This window comes from Schistocerca piceifrons, chromosome 1 (genome assembly GCF_021461385.2).
Source record: "Schistocerca piceifrons isolate TAMUIC-IGC-003096 chromosome 1, iqSchPice1.1, whole genome shotgun sequence".
Taxonomy (NCBI): Eukaryota; Metazoa; Arthropoda; class Insecta; order Orthoptera; family Acrididae; genus Schistocerca; species Schistocerca piceifrons.
Window position 1 is genome coordinate 718,413,901 of NC_060138.1, and position 23,603 is coordinate 718,437,503.

The 23,603-nt window shown below is 38.8% G+C and overlaps 1 protein-coding gene across 13 annotated transcripts in view; it reads left to right on the top strand.

Moving 5' to 3' along the window:
* The window catches only part of LOC124711044 (C-Jun-amino-terminal kinase-interacting protein 4), a 265,595-nt gene that overhangs the window by 183,006 nt on the left and 58,986 nt on the right, over positions 1-23,603 (top strand). For all 13 annotated transcript variants that reach the window (XM_047241003.1, XM_047241012.1, XM_047240972.1 and 10 more), the window contains one exon: positions 3,912-4,055. In XM_047241003.1, coding sequence (XP_047096959.1) covers positions 3,912-4,055 — 144 coding nt within the window. The remainder of the gene's footprint in view (positions 1-3,911; positions 4,056-23,603) is intronic.

The following is a 23,603-nucleotide window of genomic DNA, read 5'->3' on the forward strand; positions in this document are numbered from 1 at the left end:
GGGGAAATTAGCTGTGGAAAATGAGCCAGAATACACATTGAGAAGAAAACCAGAGCTGAAGAAAAAGCAATTAACAGACTGTGATTCTGAAAGATTTGAATACTGTTGGTATTTAATTTTGTTTTTCTATTGACAATATTGGGAATCCTATAAGTAGATAGATATTGATCAGCCCATGTAGATTTAAAAATAAAAATCAATTTGTTTGTATTGCTCTTGGGTATCCAGCAGGATGCAATTGTTTATGTAACACAGTATTTGCTCCCCACCCCACCCCCACTACCTGGCGCATGCTGCATTTGGTGGTGGTGGTATGGGGGACACAATCGCCCCATACAAGTGGCCAATGGCCTGATCAACAGACATGTTGGCGTCACTTTCAGTAAAGCTAGGGAACCAGGGCTCGGCCAGCTCTTGTCACATTGGCAGCCGAGAGCAACTTCTGCACCCAGTATGGGCAGCAGAAGTACTGAGGGAATGGAGTTCACACTGAGCATTCGGCACTCGTGTCTTTGCACCATTCCACCCAATGTAGCATGTGGTCAGGTAGTGGGGAAAGGGGCAGGGAGCGATAAGATTATAAAGAAGAAGTGATGGAGCAAACGCATCACCTGTAGTTGATGGCAAGGTGTTATATAAATACTACACCCGGCTGGACCCTGAGAGCAGAACACACTGGGAAAGCTTCCATCACACAGAAATTAATATCACAAGTTATGTATTATATTAATCTATCCTAAAAACATCCATGAAAAAAAAATATGATTCATACATAGTTGTGTAACTTTCTATGCTGGTGTCCAACATTGTTGGCATAATTTAATAAAAAAAATTGACCTTATAGGGAAAACACTATAACATTGTAACTTTTTCTGTGCAGTAGCACTTAATAAAATTATCTTGTTGTAAGACAAGTAAATTAATGGTAGTACTGCCTTTTAGATTTTGTCTGTATGTATTAAGTCGTTTATTGTAGCATATTTTATGCAGTAGACAATGTACAGTTTTTAAGTGACTTTGATACAACTTTTTCATCTTTGTTCATCTTACTGTTAATACTGCCAACTTAAAAAGAATACTTGTAAACTTTTACTTTTTTATTTATTAATCTGCATTATAAAGTTTTGCTAATTACTTAGTTAAGAATTTTTATGAGAAACTATTTGTTCACTCTTTTCAAAACTGTGGAGTATTTTAAATATGACGACTCCTTAAAGAAATGCAGTCGCTATTCTGTGCAACTCATCTTTTGATGGGTTTTTAAAGGACGTCATTGTCGTATTTTACTGTTAAAATTATCTATTTACAAAACCCATAATTGCAGTTTCAGTCTTCAGCCATGTTCAAGGGAAAACAGACTACACACAGAATTGTATTACTTGACATACCGAGTGACATGTACATAGCTGTTATTACACATTACTCAAGTTTAAAAGTTCAGCACATGTCATAATTTTTAAAAAAATCAGACATGTAAGTATTTGATCAGCATGCGGCCCATCTCCACTGACTGAATTCATAAGCTTGAAATAATTAAGTGAAAATGTGACTGTACGTACACTAGTATAAATTATATGAGACTGTATGTACACTAGTGTAAACTTTACACAGTTACTGTGTAAATAATATGAGACTACTGCACATTTTTACTATTCAATAAACTTGGTGCTGTTAGTGACAAGAATATATGAAAGGACATAATGTCTTGTCTGGTGCAATCAGTGATCATAAACCAAAGAGCATACCTTAACTAAGTGTATATCTTCAGTAATAATTGTAAATGGGGTTGGCAGAAGTTGTTAAGTTAGGGAATTGGTAATTTATTTGACAAGATGTGACAAGCAGAGAACTGGCAATTACAGCTTGAAAAAAGGAGGGGGGAAAAAAGGTTGTGTTCTCTCAACTTCTGGTAAACATGACTTCAGCATAACTTTTGATTCATCCATAAGTTGTAACAGAAGCGCTGAATATGAAATGCACCATTACACAAAACAAACTGTTATGATATTGCTCCTACATAACCTGAATTAACAATATAAATAAAACACTCTTTTATGAAATTGCACATGTGTAAATTGAATTAATAAATCAATTAAAAATATAAACAAGATATATGTGCTAGGGTACTTACTGCTTATACATGACACTGCTGATACAGGAAGTTGTATTGTAAAACAGTTAGGTGTGTCCATGCAATCCTAACATTCTCAGAAAATATTACAAGGGGTAGTGTGAGGTGAATAGGTAAAACAGTTTTAAAAAGTACAGTACTTTATACATAATGTACAAGAAATGTGAATACAAATTCCAGCAGAAGTTGAGACTTTGACTAAGTTTCATTTAAACCAAAGATGTCTACATATCCAGTGGGCAACTGAAATTTACAAAGAAAATTAATCCCTCTTTGCTTAAATCAGTCTGTGTTAGTTAAATATATTCTTATGTTTCAAAATATTTATCATCATTAACTGTGGCAAGCTAAATGGGGTTCCTTTTTTATGTAGATGCAGAATTGACCACTTAATTTAAACCCTACAGTAACAGTGTGCCCTTTGATATTTGCATAATGAGTGTTAGTTTTCTGTCCACTTACACCAATGTTCTGTAGTTGTTTAATTTCAATACTATGTATGGCCCGAAACTTCATAAATAAACTCAGTCTAAATTTTCCTCACAGTCTTGTTCAGATGTAGGCCATGCTTTGTGAAACAGCAAGTATCTGTAGTTCTGACTGCTACAAGTACAGTGGTGATAAAAACATATGTTAAATTAGCAATTTTCCTCAGCTGATTAATCGAAATTTTCTGTTCTGCTTCAAGTTATTCAAAACTGAATTTTAAAGCTACACAAGGCTACCTGAATGTAAATGCATTATGAACTGCATCACTTAAATCCTGTAAAATTTAATCTATGTATTGATTATACCCATCAATGTCTAGGACAGGTGTATGAAACATTTTTGGCATGCTTGTATCATGTATCTTACACTCCGGACATTTATCAGTTCATGGCGAATCATTCCTCAAGAATCCAAAAATATGACGAACAAAGTATTCATCTTTAATTTTGACATGTATACTCTCATCAGGTGACACGCTTCAGGTGCCAGTCCATCCATGGATCATACTCAAAACACAGTGTTTCATCCCCCATGATAATGTTCAACAAAAAATATCAATCCATATTGACTGCTTCTAAGGAGTTCAGGGACACCTGCATATGGTGCTCTGTGTACTAAGGTGTCAACAAGTGCAGAACTACTCATGACCTGCACACGTAAACTGTAATGCATGATGCTGTGAGTGGTGCTTATAACAATATCATGTTCACTTGCATTGTTTTTATATTAGTTTATTGTTTAGTGTGATGCAATTGTTGTACATTGTTCACATTTGCATTACTTAAAGCTGGTTACAAGTCTGCTGGCGTGTTGTTCAACTCTTTTAAGGCTTCAGGCTCATTTCTAAAATGTTAAAACCATCCATACACGTTGCAAGGGCTCAAAAATCATTTTTGTACTCTGGTTGCATCATCTAAAACATTTCAGTTGCAGTGTTTAAACATTTCAAACAAAACTTGAGATACATTGCTACATTTTGAAAACCAACATAAACAGTAAAAATGTACAATCACATATCTCATGTACTGGATACAGACTGTTGCCAGATGCTTAAAATTACCATTATGACAGTAAACCTCAGTCTATCAGTCTATACAGTTCCAAATTTGTTCCAATAATGACTCTACTTGTTCCTCGTGCAAGTAAGTACCAGATTTACAGAACTAATTGTGTAGTCGCGTTTCGTCCATTCATGCAACAACAATGTACATATTTTTTAGCTACAAGTAATATTTTTATAGTTTTCTTCTGCAATTGCTGGTATGATATGGTTTCCTATTTCTTTTCTCAGGAAGTGGTGGTGTGTCTGCAGCAAGCAGTATGACAACTGATACACCAATAATAGAAAACCTAGAAACTGAGTCTTTGGAATCAAAGCGACCGTCATCTATGTTGGTTATGTCGGGAGGAGAAGGTTACATAGACTTCCGTATAGGTCAGTTCTGATTTGTTATCTAATTAGTACAAAATTCTCTCTCTTCTGTAACTAAATGTACAATTAATGAGGTAGGTATTCATGAATACAGAATCATCGTCAGTGCAAAAGCCACTCTGTTCTAAAGAGGGACTAGTAAAACGGGGGCAACACTATAGATTATTTGTCCTTTCAGAATGTAACACAGTCTTTTTGTACTTTCCACACCAAAAATTTTGACACTTTCAGTTTGTGTGTGTGTGTGTGTGTGTGTGTGTGTGTGTGTGTGTGTGTGTGTGTGCGCGTGCGTGTGCGTGCGTGTGCGTGCGCGTCCCTGCCTTTCTGAAGTATGCATTTAAAAAATATAAAATGATAATTTTTTCATTAATTAGCAACAACCACTATTGGCACTATTAAATGTGAGGTGTGATTTAAAATTACTATCGATCTTGACTTCCATATTGCATGGTGATTTCTGGTCACCTGTGCTTCCTTTCTCTGTGCACATCCAATATCCTATGATAGTTCTGTTTACTAAGGGTCAAACGCACTTGAGAAATATTATTTTGTGAGAGTTGATTGATTACAGTTGTGACTCACTTATACTGAAAGTCATCGGATACTACATTTTTGCTTTTGTGAAGCAAAAAATTTTAAAATTCTGGACTTTTAAAGGAAATTGGTAACCTTTGCAGACCTTCAAAAGCTCGCTGGATATTTATGCAACTTTTTGTTAGGAGGTATGTCATTATATATAACTCAGTCTTCTGAAAAATTTTAGGATTAGCTACAGCCTGGCAAATCGTTTTCAGAATGAATTTTCACTTTGGATTGGACTGTGTGCTGATATGAAAGATGTCCCTTCTTTCAGGAGTGCTAGTATTGCAAGTTATCCAGGAGAACGTCTTAGAAGTTTGGAAGATGGGAGGTTAGGTACTGATGGAGGTGAAGCTGTGAGAATGATCAAGAGTCAGTGGAGTAGCTCAGTTGGTAGAGCAGTGGCCCATGAAAGGCAAAGGCCCATGTTTGAGCCGTGGTCTGTCATATAGTTTTAATCTGCCATTATGTCTCAAATAATCTGCTGTTGTTTGATTACAATGTACATCTCATGACCATTGCTAGAATTTGAGAACTATTACTGCCAAATAATAAACAAAAAATTCTTTGACACACATCATCGATGAAATATGGAAAAACAACTAAAAATGTTGCATCCATTCTTCACAATGAAAATGCCTCTTGTCTCGCGGCGCATCAAATAGCTGATTATTTGACAGACAAAAATGCTGACTGAATGTCTTATTGATCATATCCACATGATTTATCATCTAAAGACTTCCTTTTGTTGCCTTGTGTTAAAAAATGCATGGGCAGCAATTTTCATTGCTCCAAGAAGCTGCACAGTCCTCCTAAAACCATGTTTTTTGAGGTGTCAATATTAGAGTGGAAGCGCGTTTTTTAAAAGCTTAAGAAGACAGTCCTCAAAAATGTTTAAAAATGTGTTTTTTGTTTTTGCAGGGGATATTGTTTGTAAAAAAATAGGTGAAAACAGTCCTAAAATATGTGTTGAGAAGTAGATCATTTTCCTTGTCAAGGATGCCACTGTTGTGAGCAGCTTTCACGTTGTTTCTCTCTGTACTTAGTCCTTTGACTGTGGTGCTTATGTCAGTAATTACTGTTTGTGTTCCATGCCATCCATTGTGTATTTTTCACAGTAAGGTTTTGCTAAAGTCAGAGCAAGGTGACTGATTTTGTGCAATGTGGAGAATGTAAACATTGGAATAAATAAACGTAAGGCAGTATTCAGATGTGGTTTTGCCAATGTAGGCAATGCCAGTCTCCAGTGCGAAAGATGTTTAACAGCTTATTCCAGGGACGTCTTTAAACTGTCAGTTGTCAGAGTGAGGTGACCCATATGCGCTGAATCAATCACCCAAACTTCTGACACCATAGAATCAGCAGTTTTGCCATTTGTGCTGCATGCTGGTAGCTATAATGTTCATTATCATGATTCTCAGTCAAAATATTTAAAATATTTGAAGCCTCGCAAGAGGGTATTATGGATTGGCCCTCTTCGATTTCCCCACACTTATGGGGCTTGGAACTCAGTAGCTGGACTTCAGTTTCTTAAAGCAGTATGATGCACTTCACAAAAAAACTTGAAAATCACCTTTGAAGATTTGAAGGTTCTAGAGTGCTGTTAAGTAGAGAGCATTTTTTTACATTTTTCTAGAAAATTATTATTATTCAGTATTAGTTAGTTAATATTTCCATCTGATAATAAATCCAGAATTCAAGCAAAAGAACAAAAATTGCTACACACAATAGTCAAACCATCATATTGAATGCTCTTCTGGACATATTAAATCCTTACTTAGATAAACATATTGGAGAGTATCAACCTGGATCTAAAATAACACCTACTCCCCTGAGCAAATTCTAAACCTTAAATAAATAATCAGGTGTATGAAAATATCAAATAATTTAGGAATAAGGGAGATGACTCACTGGAAGGCAAAAGTGCTACATCGTTGATAGGTTCACAAATAAAAGATACAGAGCTTGACTGGATTTATCTAACTACAGGAAAAATGTGCATGCATGCACACACACACACACACACACACACACACACACACACACACACACACACACACACACACTTGTGCGCACATCACACCACCCCTCCCCTCCCTGCCCTCCACACACACACACACACACACACACACACACACACACACACACACACACTAATGGGTTTGGGGCAGCAAGTTACCTTAGGTTCAGTCCAGGAAGGTTACAGGAGCGAAGGAAAGCTCAGAAAAGCTGGAGGTGGTGGTGGTGGTGGTGGTGGTGCAGATCCAAATGGCACAGGCTGCAAAGCAGCTGTTGAAATCTCACATTTTGTTGTCTTCCACCCACTTCACCTGGTCCTGCCCCACCCATCATGCCACGTGTCTAGATGTCGATCTCCTCCTCTCAGATGGCTCCATCCACACTTTGGTCCACATCAAACCTACCAGTCACCAACAGTACCTAAACTTTGACAGCTGCCACCCCTTCCACACACAAAAAATCCCACCCATACAGCCTGGCCACTTTTATTAGAAGCTTCTGCAGTCATGAGAAATCCATCACCCAACATGCTGAAGAACTCATAAAGGCCTTTGCAGACAGGCAATACTCTCCAGATGTAATTCACAAACAATTTCCCATGCCATATCCTCACACACACCTGATCCTCACATTCATCCCAAGAACCAACCACAAAGAAGTGCCCCAGTACCATCCGAGAGTGGGACGACTGAACCACATCCTTCGTCAGGGCTTTGATTATCTGTCATCATACCCTGAAATGAGGGATATCCTAACCAAGATACTTCTAACCCCTCCCAAAATGGTAATCCACTACTCACCCAACCTCTACAGCATCCAACACCATCCCTAGTCACTCTCACCCCCAATCCCTTGCCATGTGCCGGTAAAGAGCTGACGGTCATCTGAGCACAAAGTAGGGAGGTGTGTGTGTGTGTGTGTGTGTGTGTGTGTGTGTGTGTGTGTGTGTGTGTGTGTGTACGCACATGCACACAACAAATATCAAATAAAAAAGATGTGGTAATATTTGTTAATTTTAAAAAGGCACGTTATTCTGCAGACAGATACTCGTGCTCAAAACAGTGAGGGAGCTGCAGTAGACTGGAAAACTCCAGTAAATAGCCAAACAAACGGTTACAAACACAGTATTTAAATTTCTTGTAATGACTTCTAGTCCATTCCAAATTATATCTGGAGTCGGACAACAAGACAGTTTGTTACTACTGTTATTCAGTTGTGTGCTGGAAAAAGTTACAAAAGAATGGAAATAAGCTAAAAAGTTAATAACTATGTAAAGTTGATTAGATTGAAAAAAGGAATAGATTGTTTAGTGTGTGCAGATGAGCTTGTAATAATAAATAGAAACTTAGAGAATGCAAGGAAAAACTAGAGCTTCTGAAGGAAATAACTGAAAAGGCAGGTCTACAAATATTGTTTGAAAAGTAAGGGATACTTGACCAGTGAAAGTAACTTGCCAAAGATTTTAAAAAGCATTTATGGTAACATCAAGAAAACACACAGCTTTAGTCATCTAGATGAAAATACAAGCATCAAAGCTGAGAAAAAAGCAATTAAAATCAGAACTGAAACAATGAAAAGATTATACATGAAAGCGAGAAATCTGTGAAATAAAAAATGTTTGTCTAAAGATGTCGAGTTAAGGCATTATAATACAGTTGCAAAATCAGAAATCTGTGACTCATAAACAGTACTGTTATATGGATGTTGACGATGATGATGATGATGATGATGATGATGATGATGATGTCCCATACTCCATTACAGAGCTTAGGGGAATGATGTGGGAGACCCGCACCGCCGTACTAGGCAAGGTCCTAGTGGAGATGGTTTGCCATTGCCTTCCTCCGACTGTAATGGGGATGAATGATGATGATGAAGACAACACCACAACACCCAGTCATCTCGAGGCAGGTGAAAATCCCTGACCCTGCCGGGAATTGAACCTGGGACCCTGTGCTCGAGAAGTGAGAACGCTACCACGAGCCCTGGGCTATATGGATGCAAAATGATATTAAATGCTTTGGAACAAATAGAAAAAAGAATCAAGAAAAATATTATTTGAGACCAAATAATAAAATATACTCATTCTGCCCTAAAATAACAGATGAGGTCATGAAAAGATGTTACTCTATAAACATCTAGAGAGGATGAAAAAAGACACGTTAGTAGAGGAGATATAAACATTCTCCCAAAACAGGAAAACAGAAAAAAAAGGACTTAAGAGAAATGCACATTGATCAGGACACTTTACTTCACACAGACATATTCAAACAAAGAAAGTAAATGCGAGGGTTTTCAGGAATGGAAAAACAACTGGAGGAAAACAGACCATTCTGAGAAAATGAAGGATGGAGGAAAAAGAAAGAAAATAATTATCTTCACATGGTCCTTAATTGGCATGAAAAAAATTAAAAAAAGGTATGTTTAACTACCTATTGCACATGGTATATAAAAATTTAGTACTAAAATGTGGAATGGCTGTGTTGTTAAGTAAAAAAAAAAATTACAGTCATTAATACTGTTCAATCTCTACAGGTAAAAAGTATTTTTTATTCTATTTCAATTTTTGCATTTCTGTATCAAATATAATCTACTCTGTGAGACCACTCCTATTTCCAAGCAACTAGTAACTCAAATTAAAAAGATATTACTTTTAGTAAAATCCAGTTGAGAAACTGGCACTGCCTGGATATTTCTTTATTCTAATCTTCTATTAGCCCATCTCCTTCTTCTACTCCTTCTTTTTCACCATATCCTCCTCCCCCTCTTTCCACATGTCATCCTCCCCATTTCTCTGTCCATTTTTCTCCTCCCCTCTCACTGTCCATCTACTGCCTCTCCTCTCTCTGACCATCTACTTCTCCCCCCTCTCTGTCCACCTCCCCATCCCCCTCCTCCTCCTCCTCCTCCTCCTCCTCTATGTGCACCTCCTCCTCCTCCTCCTCCTCCTCCATGTGCACCTCCTCCTCCTCCTCCTCCTCCTCCTCCTCCTCTATGTGCACCTCCCCCTCCTCCTCCTCCTCCTCCTCCTCCTCCTCCTCCTCTCTGTCCACCTTCTCCTCCTCCTCCTCCTCCTCCTCCTCCTCCTCCTCCTCCTCTCTGTTGTATGAGACTTTGGTCTTCAGAATTATAACCTAAATAATTGTCAACACATGAAGAGAAGCAGAATATCAGTCAGCATAGGAAAATATATTATAAAAGGTGTACAACTTTGCTTCCGCCGTTTGCCGATATTTGGCGACATCAGTAAGTAGTGGTTGAAAGAAACAGATCGCAGACGTCAGGCAGTTAGCTTGTACCTCAGTCAACATAACCTCATTCAAACATTAGTCGATTTGTGTCTACATCATAAAGTTGGTCTTGATTGAAAATGTCAGTTTACGAGCCTAATTCTCGTCATTTGTGGGAGGTGTTACTGTTTTGTTTCAGTATGAAGAAAACAGCGGCTGAGTCTCATCGAATGCTCTCAAGTACGTATGGCAAGGACACTATTCATGAAAGAATGTGTCGTGAACATCGCAGACCGGCATAGTGGTGGAAGAGAGAATGTTCTCGAAGATGCAGAATTGGAGACACTGCTGATTGAAGACTCGTGTCAAACTCAAGAAGAATTGGCACGATTAGTGGGATTGACACAGCGAGCCATTTCAAAACGTCTCAAAAGCTATGGGCATGATTCAGAAAGAAGGAACTTGTGTCCCGTGTGAGCTGAAACCAAGAGATGTTGAACGGCGTTTGTGTGTTTGTGAACAATTGCTCCAGAGGCAAAAACGGAAGGGACTTCTGCATCACATTGTGACCATGGACGAAAAATGGGTTCATTACAATAACCCTAAACGCAAAAAGTCATGGGGATATCCCAGCCTTGCTTCCATGTCGATGGCCAAACCGAATATTCACAGCTCGAAAATCATGCTCTGCATTTGGTGGGACCAGCTCGTCATCTTATACTATGATGTGTCAAAACCAAGTGAAACAATCACAGATGCTTATTATCAAATGCAATTAATGTGTTTGAACAGAGCATTAAAAGACAAATGGCCACAATACAGCAAGAGGCACGATAAAATGATTTTGCAGCATGACATTGTTTGACCCCACGTTGCAGAAGAGGTCAAAACATACTTGAAAACATTAAATTGGGAAGTCCTGCCCCACCCGCCGTATTCTCCAGACATTGCTCCCTCTGACTATCACCTGCTTAGATCAATGGCACATAGCCTGGCTGACCAAAACTTCAGATTTCATGAAGAAGTCACAAATTGGATTGATTTGTGGATTGCTTCAAAAGATGAGCAATTTTTTCGACGCGGGATTCGCACACTACCTGAAAGATGGGAGAAAGTAGAGGCCAGCGATGGAAAATACTTTGAATGATACATGTGTAACCAATTTGTTTCTTTAAATCCTCAAATGTTGGGGAAAAAATGTCAGAAGCAAAGTTGTACACCTTGTAGGAAAACAAGACTGTACCATACCACAAAGTCTTAGACTGAAAGTGCTTTTCAAGTGATCAGATTTGTAGAGAAAAATCGTATCACACGCGCGCGCGCACACACACACACACACACACACACACACACACACACACACACACACTGCAGAAAGTAACACTGTAGATACTTGTTTCTAAAAGAAAGAAATGTGTGGGGTAGGTTAATTATATGGGTTTAACAGTGGCCATCCTAGAGATTGGTGTTCAATGGCATTGTAGGTAATTTTTGGACTTGTTACCCATTTAAATCTTGTATAGTAAACACAAGAAAATACAATTTGTAGCAAGCAGCAGGTTCAACTTGCATACTCTGTAAAACTGAATATAAAATGTCACTTACAAACAGATCATATCCTAGAAACCATTATCTAAATTTAATAGACTGTAAGACTCAAAAAATGACCCTTAAAGAAAGAACTGTAATGGAAATGTGAGAGCTTTGTGACTTCTGGTGATCATATTATTTGTTACATTCTGTTGCAAAGTATATTTTTGAAAGTTTGTTTAAATGTTTGAATTGCTTCAGACAGTGTTAAAATATAAGTGCATCATAGCTCATGGACGTTATTGGGTGGTTGCACTAGCGTTTGATGAGAGCAATGATGAGAATTAGGCTCGTAAACTGACATTTTCAATCAAGACCAACTTTATGATGCAGACACAAATCGACTAATGTTTGAATGAGGTTATGTTAACTGAGGTACAAGCTAACTGCCTGACGTCTGCGATCTGTTTCTTTCAACTGCCACTTACTGATGTCGCCAAATATTGGCAAATGGCAGAAGCAAAGTTGTACACCTTATATAATATATTTTCCTATGCTGACTGATAGTCTGCTTCTCTTCATGTGTTGACAATTATTTAGGTTATAATTCTGAAGACCAAAGACTCATACAACTCATCAAATGCTTAAAGTCTGCACTGATTTTAATGATGTCTTCTGCTGTCTTATGTCTTCTCACAGCCCATATTGTCTCTCTTAGCCAGCAGCTCATACTGTTTAATTAGGAGATAAAGCATCTGTTTTCTCTTTATGCTGGTGCCCATAAATTTGTGAACTGCAGCTGCTTATTTTGCTTATTGTATCTGCAACTTTCCCCCATGTTTCTGTTTAAATCTCCACTAATATTTTTACTACCTGTTTGGTTATCCACTTGATTACAAATAATTTTTACAACTACCATTAATGACCTTTTGCTACAAAGAATTGCATTGTCATTCTTCTTGATTTTATTACAGTGGAGCATGTGCTTTTTGTTTTTGTGGAATTTCATATATTTTGGGTCCATGTAGAATACTCCAGTAACATCTGTGTTTCTTATATATTGTTGGTGAAATAAAGTGTTTTATTTGGATGTGTGAGGCTGGTTATTGTTCATGAATGATTAAAAAATTATGTCGATTTTTGTTGATCATTGTATCTTTCTTCTCGAAAGAATTTCGGTGTTGGTGTTTTAAGGCCCACATTTGGTACTGAAATACTCTTTTTTTTCATCAGACTCAACAACATAAAAATTTCATCGGTTGCTAATATGCAATACTCATCTCTCGGCCATATTGTAGGGTTAGTCATGCTTAGAAAGTTAAAGACCGTATGAAAGCAGAAATGTGACACATGTCATAAAAGAAAATATGTATTATACTGAGGACAGTATTTTATATCAACTGCTCTAACATATAAAATATAACACGGTAAGCCTATAAAGATAAAAATACATGTTAACATAGAAATTTTGGCCACAGTTGTTTTGCACCACCGTTACACTTCATTATTTTAATTCTGTTGAACTCTCAAAGCAATTCATGAAAGTCGAGCAGTCAGTCACTGTTTAGGTTTTTAAATTTATTTATTTATTTTGTGCCTTTTCACTGATGACTTAAAGTAACATTTGCATCCTTTTCTTCTTCTTCTATGTTCGGCTATGGAAATCTTAAGACAGTTCGCCCATCTTATACAAGTGACATTACAGTGTAACATGTAATATCACACAGAAACAAAAAGTTCCAATATATTTTCACATTCCTCACCTATGCAACATTTATCAAAGTACGTTGATTTTTTTGTGCAGTGTTGTGTATGGAATTCAGTAATGCTACAAATTTTACTTAAGCAGCGCATGCGCGCGCGCGCGCGCGCACGCGCGCCGCGCGCGCGCACGCACACACACACACACACACACACACACACACACACACACACACACACACACACTCGCGCGCGTGCGAAACATTTCGTATGTAGGTTATGACAAATAGAAGTCTTTGACATGTGTTATGACATAATTGACACTTTTTATATAAATAACTTTATACTAACAGTAGCTAACATAAGTTTATAATTGCTTTTAAGAGACTGAGTCCTTCACAGACTGAAATTACTCTCCCAATCTTGTACAAAAACACATATCCTGCATCCTCTCTCTTCACTCACCTACCACTTCCCACATACCCATTGCCTAGCCGCAAAGGAGCACTCCCCTCTTGACTCAATACCATCCAGTACTGGAGGCACTGAATCACATTCTCTGCCAGCATTTCGATTACTTCTTATTGTGCCCTGGAATGAGGAATATCCAACTCACTATGCTTTTCACTCCTTTTGGCGTGGTCTTCTGCCACACAGCGCCTCTAAGCAATATCCTTGACCACCCCTCCTCCACATGTGCTCCCAATGTCTTGCCTCCTGGCTCAATACCCCTGTAATAGACCTAGATGAAAGACCTGTCCCATACTCCCTCCAACTACCACCTATTCCAGTCTGGTTGCAAGCATCATCTATTCCATGAAAGGTTGGGGTACATGTAAAAAAGAAGTCATTTGATCTACAAACCACCCAAGTGCCCAACAAAACATGCTTCACTTCAATGACACCTTCACAGCCGATGACATCTGGATTCTTCTAACAACCACCAGATTTGCTGAACTGCACAGGTGGGAAATCTCTCTGCAATATATCCTACATTCCCATAACACCCCTGGCCTCAACCATTGCTAATTCCTGTCCTTCACCCACCTGTTTCTTTCCCTGCTCCCACACCAGCACTACACAGCCCTCTATTCAGCCAACAGACCCACTAGTACACCCCCCCCCCCCCTGCCCCTCCTGCCATCATCTACTTCTCTTCTTTTCCACTCCCGTCCCTCCTCCCCATCAAACCTGCTGGTTGCACCTAACAGCCCTGTCCTGTCCCCACCACATCACAGCATGGTCCCACAACCAACACTACACCCTCCCACACCCACAGCCCCACTATCCCTCCCCCTCCACACCGCATCCTCTTCCCTACTACCACTATCCAGATTGCTTCTCCCATCAGGCTCAGTTGCTAACAGTCCGTTATAGACTTAATTTGATATATGGACAAAATTGTGTACACCAGGTTGGTTTTTTTAATAAAGAAAGACATTGAAATCTCATGCTAATGTATGTCAGTGTAAATATTGGGGGGAGTGTCATATCATTAGAACAGTGTTTGTTCTTGTAATTACAAATCTTAGATCTGATGACATCAAAAGTTTTTCTGAACCGATAGTTGTTCTTTTATATTAGTTTTTCTCTGGTTTTCCCTGAGCTGCTGTTGTATACTGATGTGACTCTACAGGCTGCTGAGTCATGAGTTAACTTTGCCAACATATCAACATTAATTTTATTCCTTGTAACTACTGCTAAAATGTGCAAAATTGCAACAGTGCTCAAAATAAACTTTTTCCATTAAGGCCAAATATCAATATCTTTTGAGGAGTGTCACAGGAATATATTCAGATTTTGAAACCAGCAAGAGCTAACCTGACTGGGTGGAAGTAATTTAAAGTTCAGAATATTGTCACAGTAGTAGACTGGAAACTGCTGTGATTTCTCCTTGATAATTTGCTCTTGTAATGTTCTGTGAAATGTCTTTCAGTGGGAGAAAAATTCTTGGTCTGATGGTTGAACTGTGTTAATCTTGCTGGGTTAGATTCACTAAAAGTTTTTTTGTGCAGAACATCAATTTCTTTGGCACGTCATTGAAAGTATCTAGTCAATTCTGGAAGACAAATGTATAAACAGATAACAATCAACCATGCAGGCTTATCACAGGCGTAATTGTTTGGGAGTGAAGTAGTGCAGGTATTGACTGTGCATTTGGTTCAGCATGTTTTTCCCCTTAAAAAGAGGGAGTTCTTTAGTGTGCATTTCTTTTTAAAAATTGAAATGATCTGCATTGTACCAACAAGATTGGCCAAAAACAATAATAGCAAAACTGCTGATAATTTAAATTTGAAGTAGTTCTGTTTCTTATATGTTCTTTGATGGTTTATGAGATGACTTAATGTGATTTCTTGAAGTAAGCAATCCAAATTGGAAAAGATGTAAATTTTTTGGTACCTGTGTCATTTGCAATATCTAAAGATTAATCATGTAGGATAGTATCAATGAAACTAAATTACAAAGTATACCGTAGGCTAGCTGCCTATGAAATGAGAATGTCTGAGAAGTAATAACATCCCAGGGAGATGCATGTCTTACAGATTTGAGGGGCAGACTGTGTGTGTGTGTGTGTGCGGGGGGGGGGGGTTCAGTGTATTGTGCTTGTTGGATAAACAGACTTTACTTTACCTTTACTAGCAACTGACTTCTAAGACGAAAGAAGGTGATTTAATACAATGAAACCATTGTGATGCAGAGTTTTATTTTTTTTTTATTCTCTTTGATGTTTGATTATAATTCAGATGGTAGCATTTAGTGTTACACTGCTATCACTGGTGCTACTAATCACCTTAGAGTTTACAGCTACAGACAAGCTCTGCATACCACTTGTGGAGGATATGATGCACTGTAGCATGTTGTTAAAAATTTTATTTTTCATTCAATTGCCCATGTGATATCACTTATTGAAGTAATTTGGTATTTTGTTTGTAATCCCTACATGACGAGTATTCAGTTATTTGGTAGATCTTGAAATTAGCAAACCAATTGTTTGTGATATAAATAATCACTTTCATTATGCAATTGACTTATTTCTTCAAGAATCTGTCATTTCAAGTCATTCAGGGTTCCAGCAACTTACATATAATGTGTACAAAACAAAGACCAAGTCTACAGTCTTTCCCTGTGCACATTTTGAACCCTTCGTCTTATACACACTCAATAATTATTCCTGGATGGATCATAAAATAACATTTTGCAAACACTTCCACTGAAAATGCTTTATCAAAATGTTATAGATCCATCTATTTTACCAGCATATAAGGTTGTTTTGGTCATTGTGTTTCAGGCACCCCGTACCTATTTTTACTCAGAAATTTGTACAATATATCAGGTTCTAGTACCAGCTTGCCAGTTCTACAATCAAAGATTACTATGTTTGCATGTGTGTAGCTTTCAGAATGCTGTGATTTGAGTATCGTATTTGGCTTTTCTGAACAAGAAAAATTGTTAACATCTAATACTAATATGTTATGAAGTCTTTTGTGGAAATTTTTGTCTGGAGTGTAGCCTTATATGGAAATGAAACATGGGCAGTAAATGGTACAGACAAGAAGAGAATAGAAGCTTTGGAAACGTGATGTTGCACAAGAATGCTAAAGATCAGTTGGGTAAGTAGTGAAAGGCTACTTAATTAAATATGAGAGAAAAGAAATTTCTGGCACAGTTTGACTAAAGAAAGGTACAGGGTATTAGGCAATATCCTGTGTCAAGGAAAGGTTAATTTGGCAATGGAGGAAAGAAGGAAAGGTTAATTTGGCGATGGAGGAAAGTGTAGGGGTACAAATTTTAAGAGGGATACCAAATCCTGTCTGTAGTAAAAAGGTTAAAGAGAATGTGGGTCGCAGTATTTTACAGAGATGAAGCAGCTTTCACAGGACAATGTGGAGAGCTGCATCAAACCAGTCTATGTATTGAAAGCAGCAGCAGCAGCAGCAGCAAATGGCTTGAACCATTGTATGTGTTAGTAATGGAATAAAGTGGATAGTAAAGAGTTTCAATGGGAAATACATTCATTTTTATGCTCATATTTGTTCCAACATAAAACTGACCTTTCAAGGGGATCACCACTCTTTTGCGAGTACATGCCTGGTGATCACGGCCTCAAGCTATTGCAATTATGATGCTGTCTGCCATCCCCCCGAATGTTTTTACTTCTCTTACTCTCTAATCCATGGTGGCAGTCTTTAATATTCACCTAGCTATATCTCTGGGTTCTAAGTTCTTTCATTTACGCCTTTATCCATTTACTTTACCTCAGATTTTTGGCCTGAAATAATTTTTGGTTCCCCTTCCACCTTGACCTCATTTTTTCCAAAATTTTTCATGTAATGTGGACATAGTGGGAAACCTTAAATAGTGGCAACTGCCTATGACATAAAAGATCCTCTATGCACAATAACCTTGTGGACTTAAATATGCCTTTAAAAACCAATGCAGTAGCCAAGCCAACATGGTGGAGAGTAATTTTGTACCCTTTCAGTAGAACCTCCTGGAAACATAGTAGTCACACTTCTGATGCCTGAGCTACTAGCTCCCAGTGTATGCCATGGAGTAGATGATTATCTTGGGGCACAAGGACTCCCAGCAATTGCCATGTTGCCAGATGACCTTTACTGTGCATGGATGGCACCCATGGGGAGAGCACTTAATCAGTGTAGGTGGCATCAGGATGGACATTTTGTGTATTGAAACATACAAAAGTAATCCAACATAATGGCTGTACTGATCGGCTTTCTCAGCAGATAGGTATAGATATTTCAATGGGAACAGTTACGGTATAACTGCTTTCTGTACTCTGGCTACTTATGGGAAGGAGGACAAGCCAGAAAACTGGGAACAAAACAATTTACACAGTACATAGTGTGTACTAGAGCAGATGGAGATACTTTTACATGAGAAAGCCTTTACTTTTCATGGAACAAGTAGAAGATAAATTTTGAGAAAAAATGTGAATTGATTATTGATTAAAGCCTCCTTTGCTGCACAATCTTATACAGTTCAGACTTGTGAAAGACTAGGTGACATGCCACTGACTGTTACTACTCATAAAACTTTGAATATGGTACAAGGAGTTATTTTTCAAAGATACCTTGCACTTCAGACAGGCAGGGAGCTACGAACTAATCTTACATGCTGATGGGTACATTTTATCCAACTGGTACAAGACGGTCCAAAAGAAAACTGAATTGACACAGATGCTTCATCTTAGCTTTTGAAGGAAATGTCCTTTCAGAAAAATTTAGGGTGTGTAGGTGTGAGATGTGGCATGAAAACTTATGCCCCACCACCTATGAGATGTTTTCAATGCTCATGTTTTGGATACATGGTAGACCCAAATTGTGGAAACTGTAAGATAAGCTCAGGGAGGTTGTCCTTGCAAACAACTGCCTTCATTTGTAAATTATATGGAACACCATTCACTACATGCATTGGTTGGCCCAGTATTTAAAAAAGAAATGCAAGTATATAAAACAATAGATTGCCTGTCATATAATGAGGCAAGGAAAAGATATGAATGTATCTTCCTGGGAGAATAAAACTGTGTGCTGGACCGAGACTCGAACTCGGGACCTTTGCCTTTCGTGGGCAAGTGCTCTACCAACTGACCTACCCAAGCACGACTCATGCCCCGTCCTCACAGCTTTTCTTCTGCCAGTACCTTGTCTCCTACCTTCCAAACTGAACAGAAGCTCTCCTGCAAACCTTGCAGAACTAGCACTCCTGAAAAAAAGGATATGTCTCCGCAATATCCTTTCTTTCAGGAGTGCTGGTTCTGCAAGGTTCGCAGGAGAGCTTCTGTTAAGTTAGGAAGGTAGGAGATAAGGTACTGGCAGAAGTAAAGCTGGGAGGACAGGGCGTGAGTCATGCTTGGGTAGCTCAGTTGGTAGAGCACTTGCCCGCGAAAGGCAAAGGTCCCGAGTTCGAGTCTCGGTCCGGCACACAGTTTTAATCTGCCAGGAAGTTTCATATCAGCGCATACTCTGCTGCAGAGTGAAAATCTCATTCTGGATATGAATGTATCGTCCAGCCAACATGCTGACAAATTATGCAAAAGCTGCTGCTGTCACATCACCTACCTCAGATTTTTCAAAAACAAAGTCCACCACCTGCTATACACTTAAGTCACAACAGTATTGTGTGTTGATGACCATTGTTTATGTTCTGGTTCTACATCATTATGTGGAGCAGAATGCAAACTACAGATGGCTGTGCAGAAGCCACAAAAATGTATGCAAAATTGTGGATGCCATTTCTCACCAACTAAACCATGCATCATGCACTTTTTAGAACAGTCTTCCAATCCTCATCCAGGACTATACCTCAAAACCCAGCTAATGAAAGTAGTGTCCTGTTCTGATTTCTAGGATTTCTTTTGATAATAAACTTAACATGGTTAGCAAATATATGTGACAACTCAAGAATTCCTGTTTGAAGAAACTTAATTCGGTATGTTTCCTTGGTAATGGTTCCATGGATGTGACTCAGTTTTATTAACACTTATTAAGTCCTCATTATCCCACATTTGGACTATGAAAACATTGTTTATAAATCAGCACCTGGCGCAATACCAAACACAATATATCTCCAAGTTTTTATCACTGGACATTTTGTTCAGTAATCCAAGAATGTTGACATTTTAATCTTCTTTATGCTCTCTTAAACAAAGACAGTGAATGAGTTGGCTACGCATATGTTGCCAGTCCCAAATGGAATTGAGATCAACATTCTCTGCCAAAAAAATACACTATTTGTACTGCAGAGTTTAGAGCCATAACACAACATAACTAAAAACAAACTTTCCCTTAACACAATTCATTACATACAGCGAATCCTTGATTGCTTTGCAAACCATAGATGAGTGCAATCCGAATATCCATTAGTATCTGCCATCCATGACCAATTGTATCCCATATGCAGTACAGGGCTATCCATTGTTTTTCTGTGGCTTCCCAGTCATGTCAGCATTCCAGATAATGAACTGGCTTACAAACTAGCCAATGAAGCAACAGGGATGGAAACACTTAAATTAGGTATTCCAAGTGCTGACTTAAGCCAATGGCATTGCCACAATGGTAACACCAATTGCCATTGGATCATCAAAGTTAAGAGCTGTCAGGCTGGGCTGGTACTTCAATGGATGACCTTCCAGTCTGACGAGCACTGTTGGCAAGCTGGGTCCATTCAGCACTTGTGAGGCAAACTGAGGAGCTACTTGATTGAGAAGTAGCAGCCCCAGTCTCTTAAACTGACATATGGCCGGGAGAGCGGAGTGGTGACCACATGCCCCTCCTTATCACAATCCAGTGGTGCTTGTGGGCTGAGGATGACACGATGGCTGATCGGTACTGTTGGGCCTTCATTGCCTGTTCAGGTGGAGTTTAGTTTTTAAGTGCTGGCTTAATAATGCACATTTGATGTCATGTTCTGAAAAAATTGGATGCCAAATGGCAAAATGGTACACAAACCAATTAACTATGGACCATCAGATGCACCACCAAGGTCTCGTAGACTTTGCTATGAAGCTCAAGAGGAGAAAGTATTGCCTTACGCCATCTCTGAATAGGATGTATGAGTATAACTTACGAATTTCTACTATTACAGAATAATTCATAAATTTCTATTATGACGTGAGTAATTCCCGCAGTAGATCTGTGAAGAAACATTAACAATTCGCCACATTGTACAGCTACCCAAGGCCTGCTGTGTCTAGTGGACCTAAGAGAGAATCTATCAGAGATTCCAGTGGATAGTGAATATGTGTAAGCCTTGTGCTATATTTCATGTGAATGAGTGCATATTACAACAAAAGTTAAAGGAAGCACCATAATGTGTTGGCTTAGAAGGCAATGGTGGGAGGGTGGGCCATTCACCACCAGTATAGCAGTGAGGTGCCACCCAATCCATTCTTCGCACCTGAACCCTCCATGGAGAACAAAATATGTCTGTTTCTATCAGTGAACATATGATATGAACTATATATACTAGTTTGCCATTTTAACTTATGCAGTGACTTTGACAATTCTATTTTAATAGATTAGTTGCCCATTAATGTACCTAGTAAAAAAATGGTAGTTTTATAACTATTAAGCAAAGAGAGGGAAAAAGGCTCATACCTACTTCTTCGGAAATAAATAGAGGATTGAGGGACTAATAACCACATAGTTGAGCCCATTTACCCATGTAGCAGTAGTAGTCGTCACCACCACCACCACCACCACCAAACTGACATAAACAACATAAAACATGCTCACATATAACAGACAGATTACATTATCAAAAGAAATATTTTTATCTAAGATGCGTAGTACTGTAAATCATTACTGTCACGGATTTGTTTCTATTTTGGTGATACTTAATGTGAAACAGCTAGGACCTAGTTTCATTTGTTTGTAGAATAATCGTTTTTCAAACATGACCATAAATATAATGAGGGGAACACACACACAAAAGGGTTTGACTTTTTACAAGCTTTGTGAGCCAATGGCTCCTTCTCTTGGCAGAAGTGTTGAACAGGAAGCAAGACGGGTGAACAAAAAGGACTGAAGAGGTTTAAGGAAAGGGGCACAGTTAAGAAAAATCACCCAGAACCCTGGGACAGGGGAGACTTACCGGGCAGGATGAGAAGGAAAGGCTGTTTGTTGGAGACTGCACTGGACGGATTTTTGGAAACCTGAGCACTTAAAGGTGGAAGACAGGGTAATATGCAAGACAGAGATTATTACTAAAGCATCGTGCATGAGTTAATAAGAGTGAAAAGCTTGAATGCATTGTATGTAACAGACGTGGAAGGGGGGATGGCGAAAAACAGACGAGTCAGAAAATGAAAGATATAGAAAACTAAAATGTACGATAGGAAAGTTGCCATTCACCATATAGCAGAGATGCTGAGTTGCAGATAGGCACAACAAAAAAGACTGTCACCAATAAAGTATTGGTCATTAAGGCCTTCATCAACAATAGACCCCCCCCCCCCTTCCACACACACACACACACACACACACACACACACACACACACACACACACACGCGCGCGCGCGCTAACGCAAATCCAACTCACAAACATGACTGCAGTCTCAGGCAACTGAAACCACACTGTGAGCAGCAGTGGGAAATCCTGGTTTTTCCATTGTTTCAGAAAACTATAGTGGATTGAAGAAAGGAGTGGTTACTGTGAAGAAATCCTGAGAGGGAAGAAATTAAGGACAGGTGTGTGGCGAGAACCTAGGACATGTTGTAGTGCTAGTTCCCACCTGTGGAGTTCTCAGAAACTGGTGTACGGGGGAAGAATCCAGATGATGCGTCTGGAGAAACATGCGCTGAGGTCACGACTGTCCCGTTCTACAGCATGCTCTGCAACAGGATATTGTGTGTTGGCTGTGTACACTGTCTGCCTATGCCCATACATAATGACTGATAACTGGCTGACAGTCATGCTGATGTAAAAGGCTGAACATTGTTTACATAACAGCTGGTATTTGACGTGTTGTTTCACCGGTGGCTCTCCCTTTGATAGTATATTGGAATTGGCAGTGGTAGGAGGGTGCTTATGGCAAGTCTTGCAGTGGGACTGTCACAGGGAGAGGAGCCATAAGGTAGAGAGATGGGTACAGAAGAAGCATAGTGTTTGACAAGGGTATTTTAGAGATTGGGAGGATGATGAAAAGCTATTCTAGGTGTGGTGGGCAAAATTTCAGACAAGATGGATCTCATTTCAGGGCATGACTTTAGGAAGTCATGGCCTTGTCAAAGTAGTTGATTAATACATTAAAGGCCAGGATAATACTGGGTGACAAGTGATGTGCTCCGAAGTTGTTTCTTGGAGGGATCAGCAGTACCAGGATCTGGTACAGTCCTCAACAATCAGTCTTTTCTTCTCATCCCATCCGATAAGTCTCTCCCGACCCAGGGTTCTGGGAGACTTTTCTGAACTTTACCCCCTTTCCCTAAACCTCTCCAGTCCTTTTCATTCACCCCTCTTCCTTTCCCTTCAACTCTTCTGCCAGAAGAAGAAGAAGCAGCCATTGGTACTGAAAACTTGTAAAAGTCAAACCATTTTGTGTGTGTGTGTTTGTGTGTTTGTGTGTGTGTGTGTGTGTGTGTGTGTGTGTGTACCCCTGCTGCTACTTGGTGAGTAGATTTTTTACCTATTCATTTACATTATATTATCAATCAATATTGGTTATTTTCATTGTTATATAAATGTAATCAGTATGATTCAAATAAAGACTAACATAGTGGTAAGATAGCATGATGAATTGAATGAAGATAAAATAAAGTGGTAAATAAAGTGATAACGACAACAGCCTACACACTTTTATTTTTTTATTTTTTTTTTACTGCCGAAAGCAATAAATGATATGCTGATTTATCCAGTTTAATGATGATTTATCCATGTTGGATCTTGTGAACTGTGCAGCTGTTAATGACAGTTGGTGAATGATGCAACCAGACAGAAATACTTCTTACATGTTTTATTTTAATGCCATA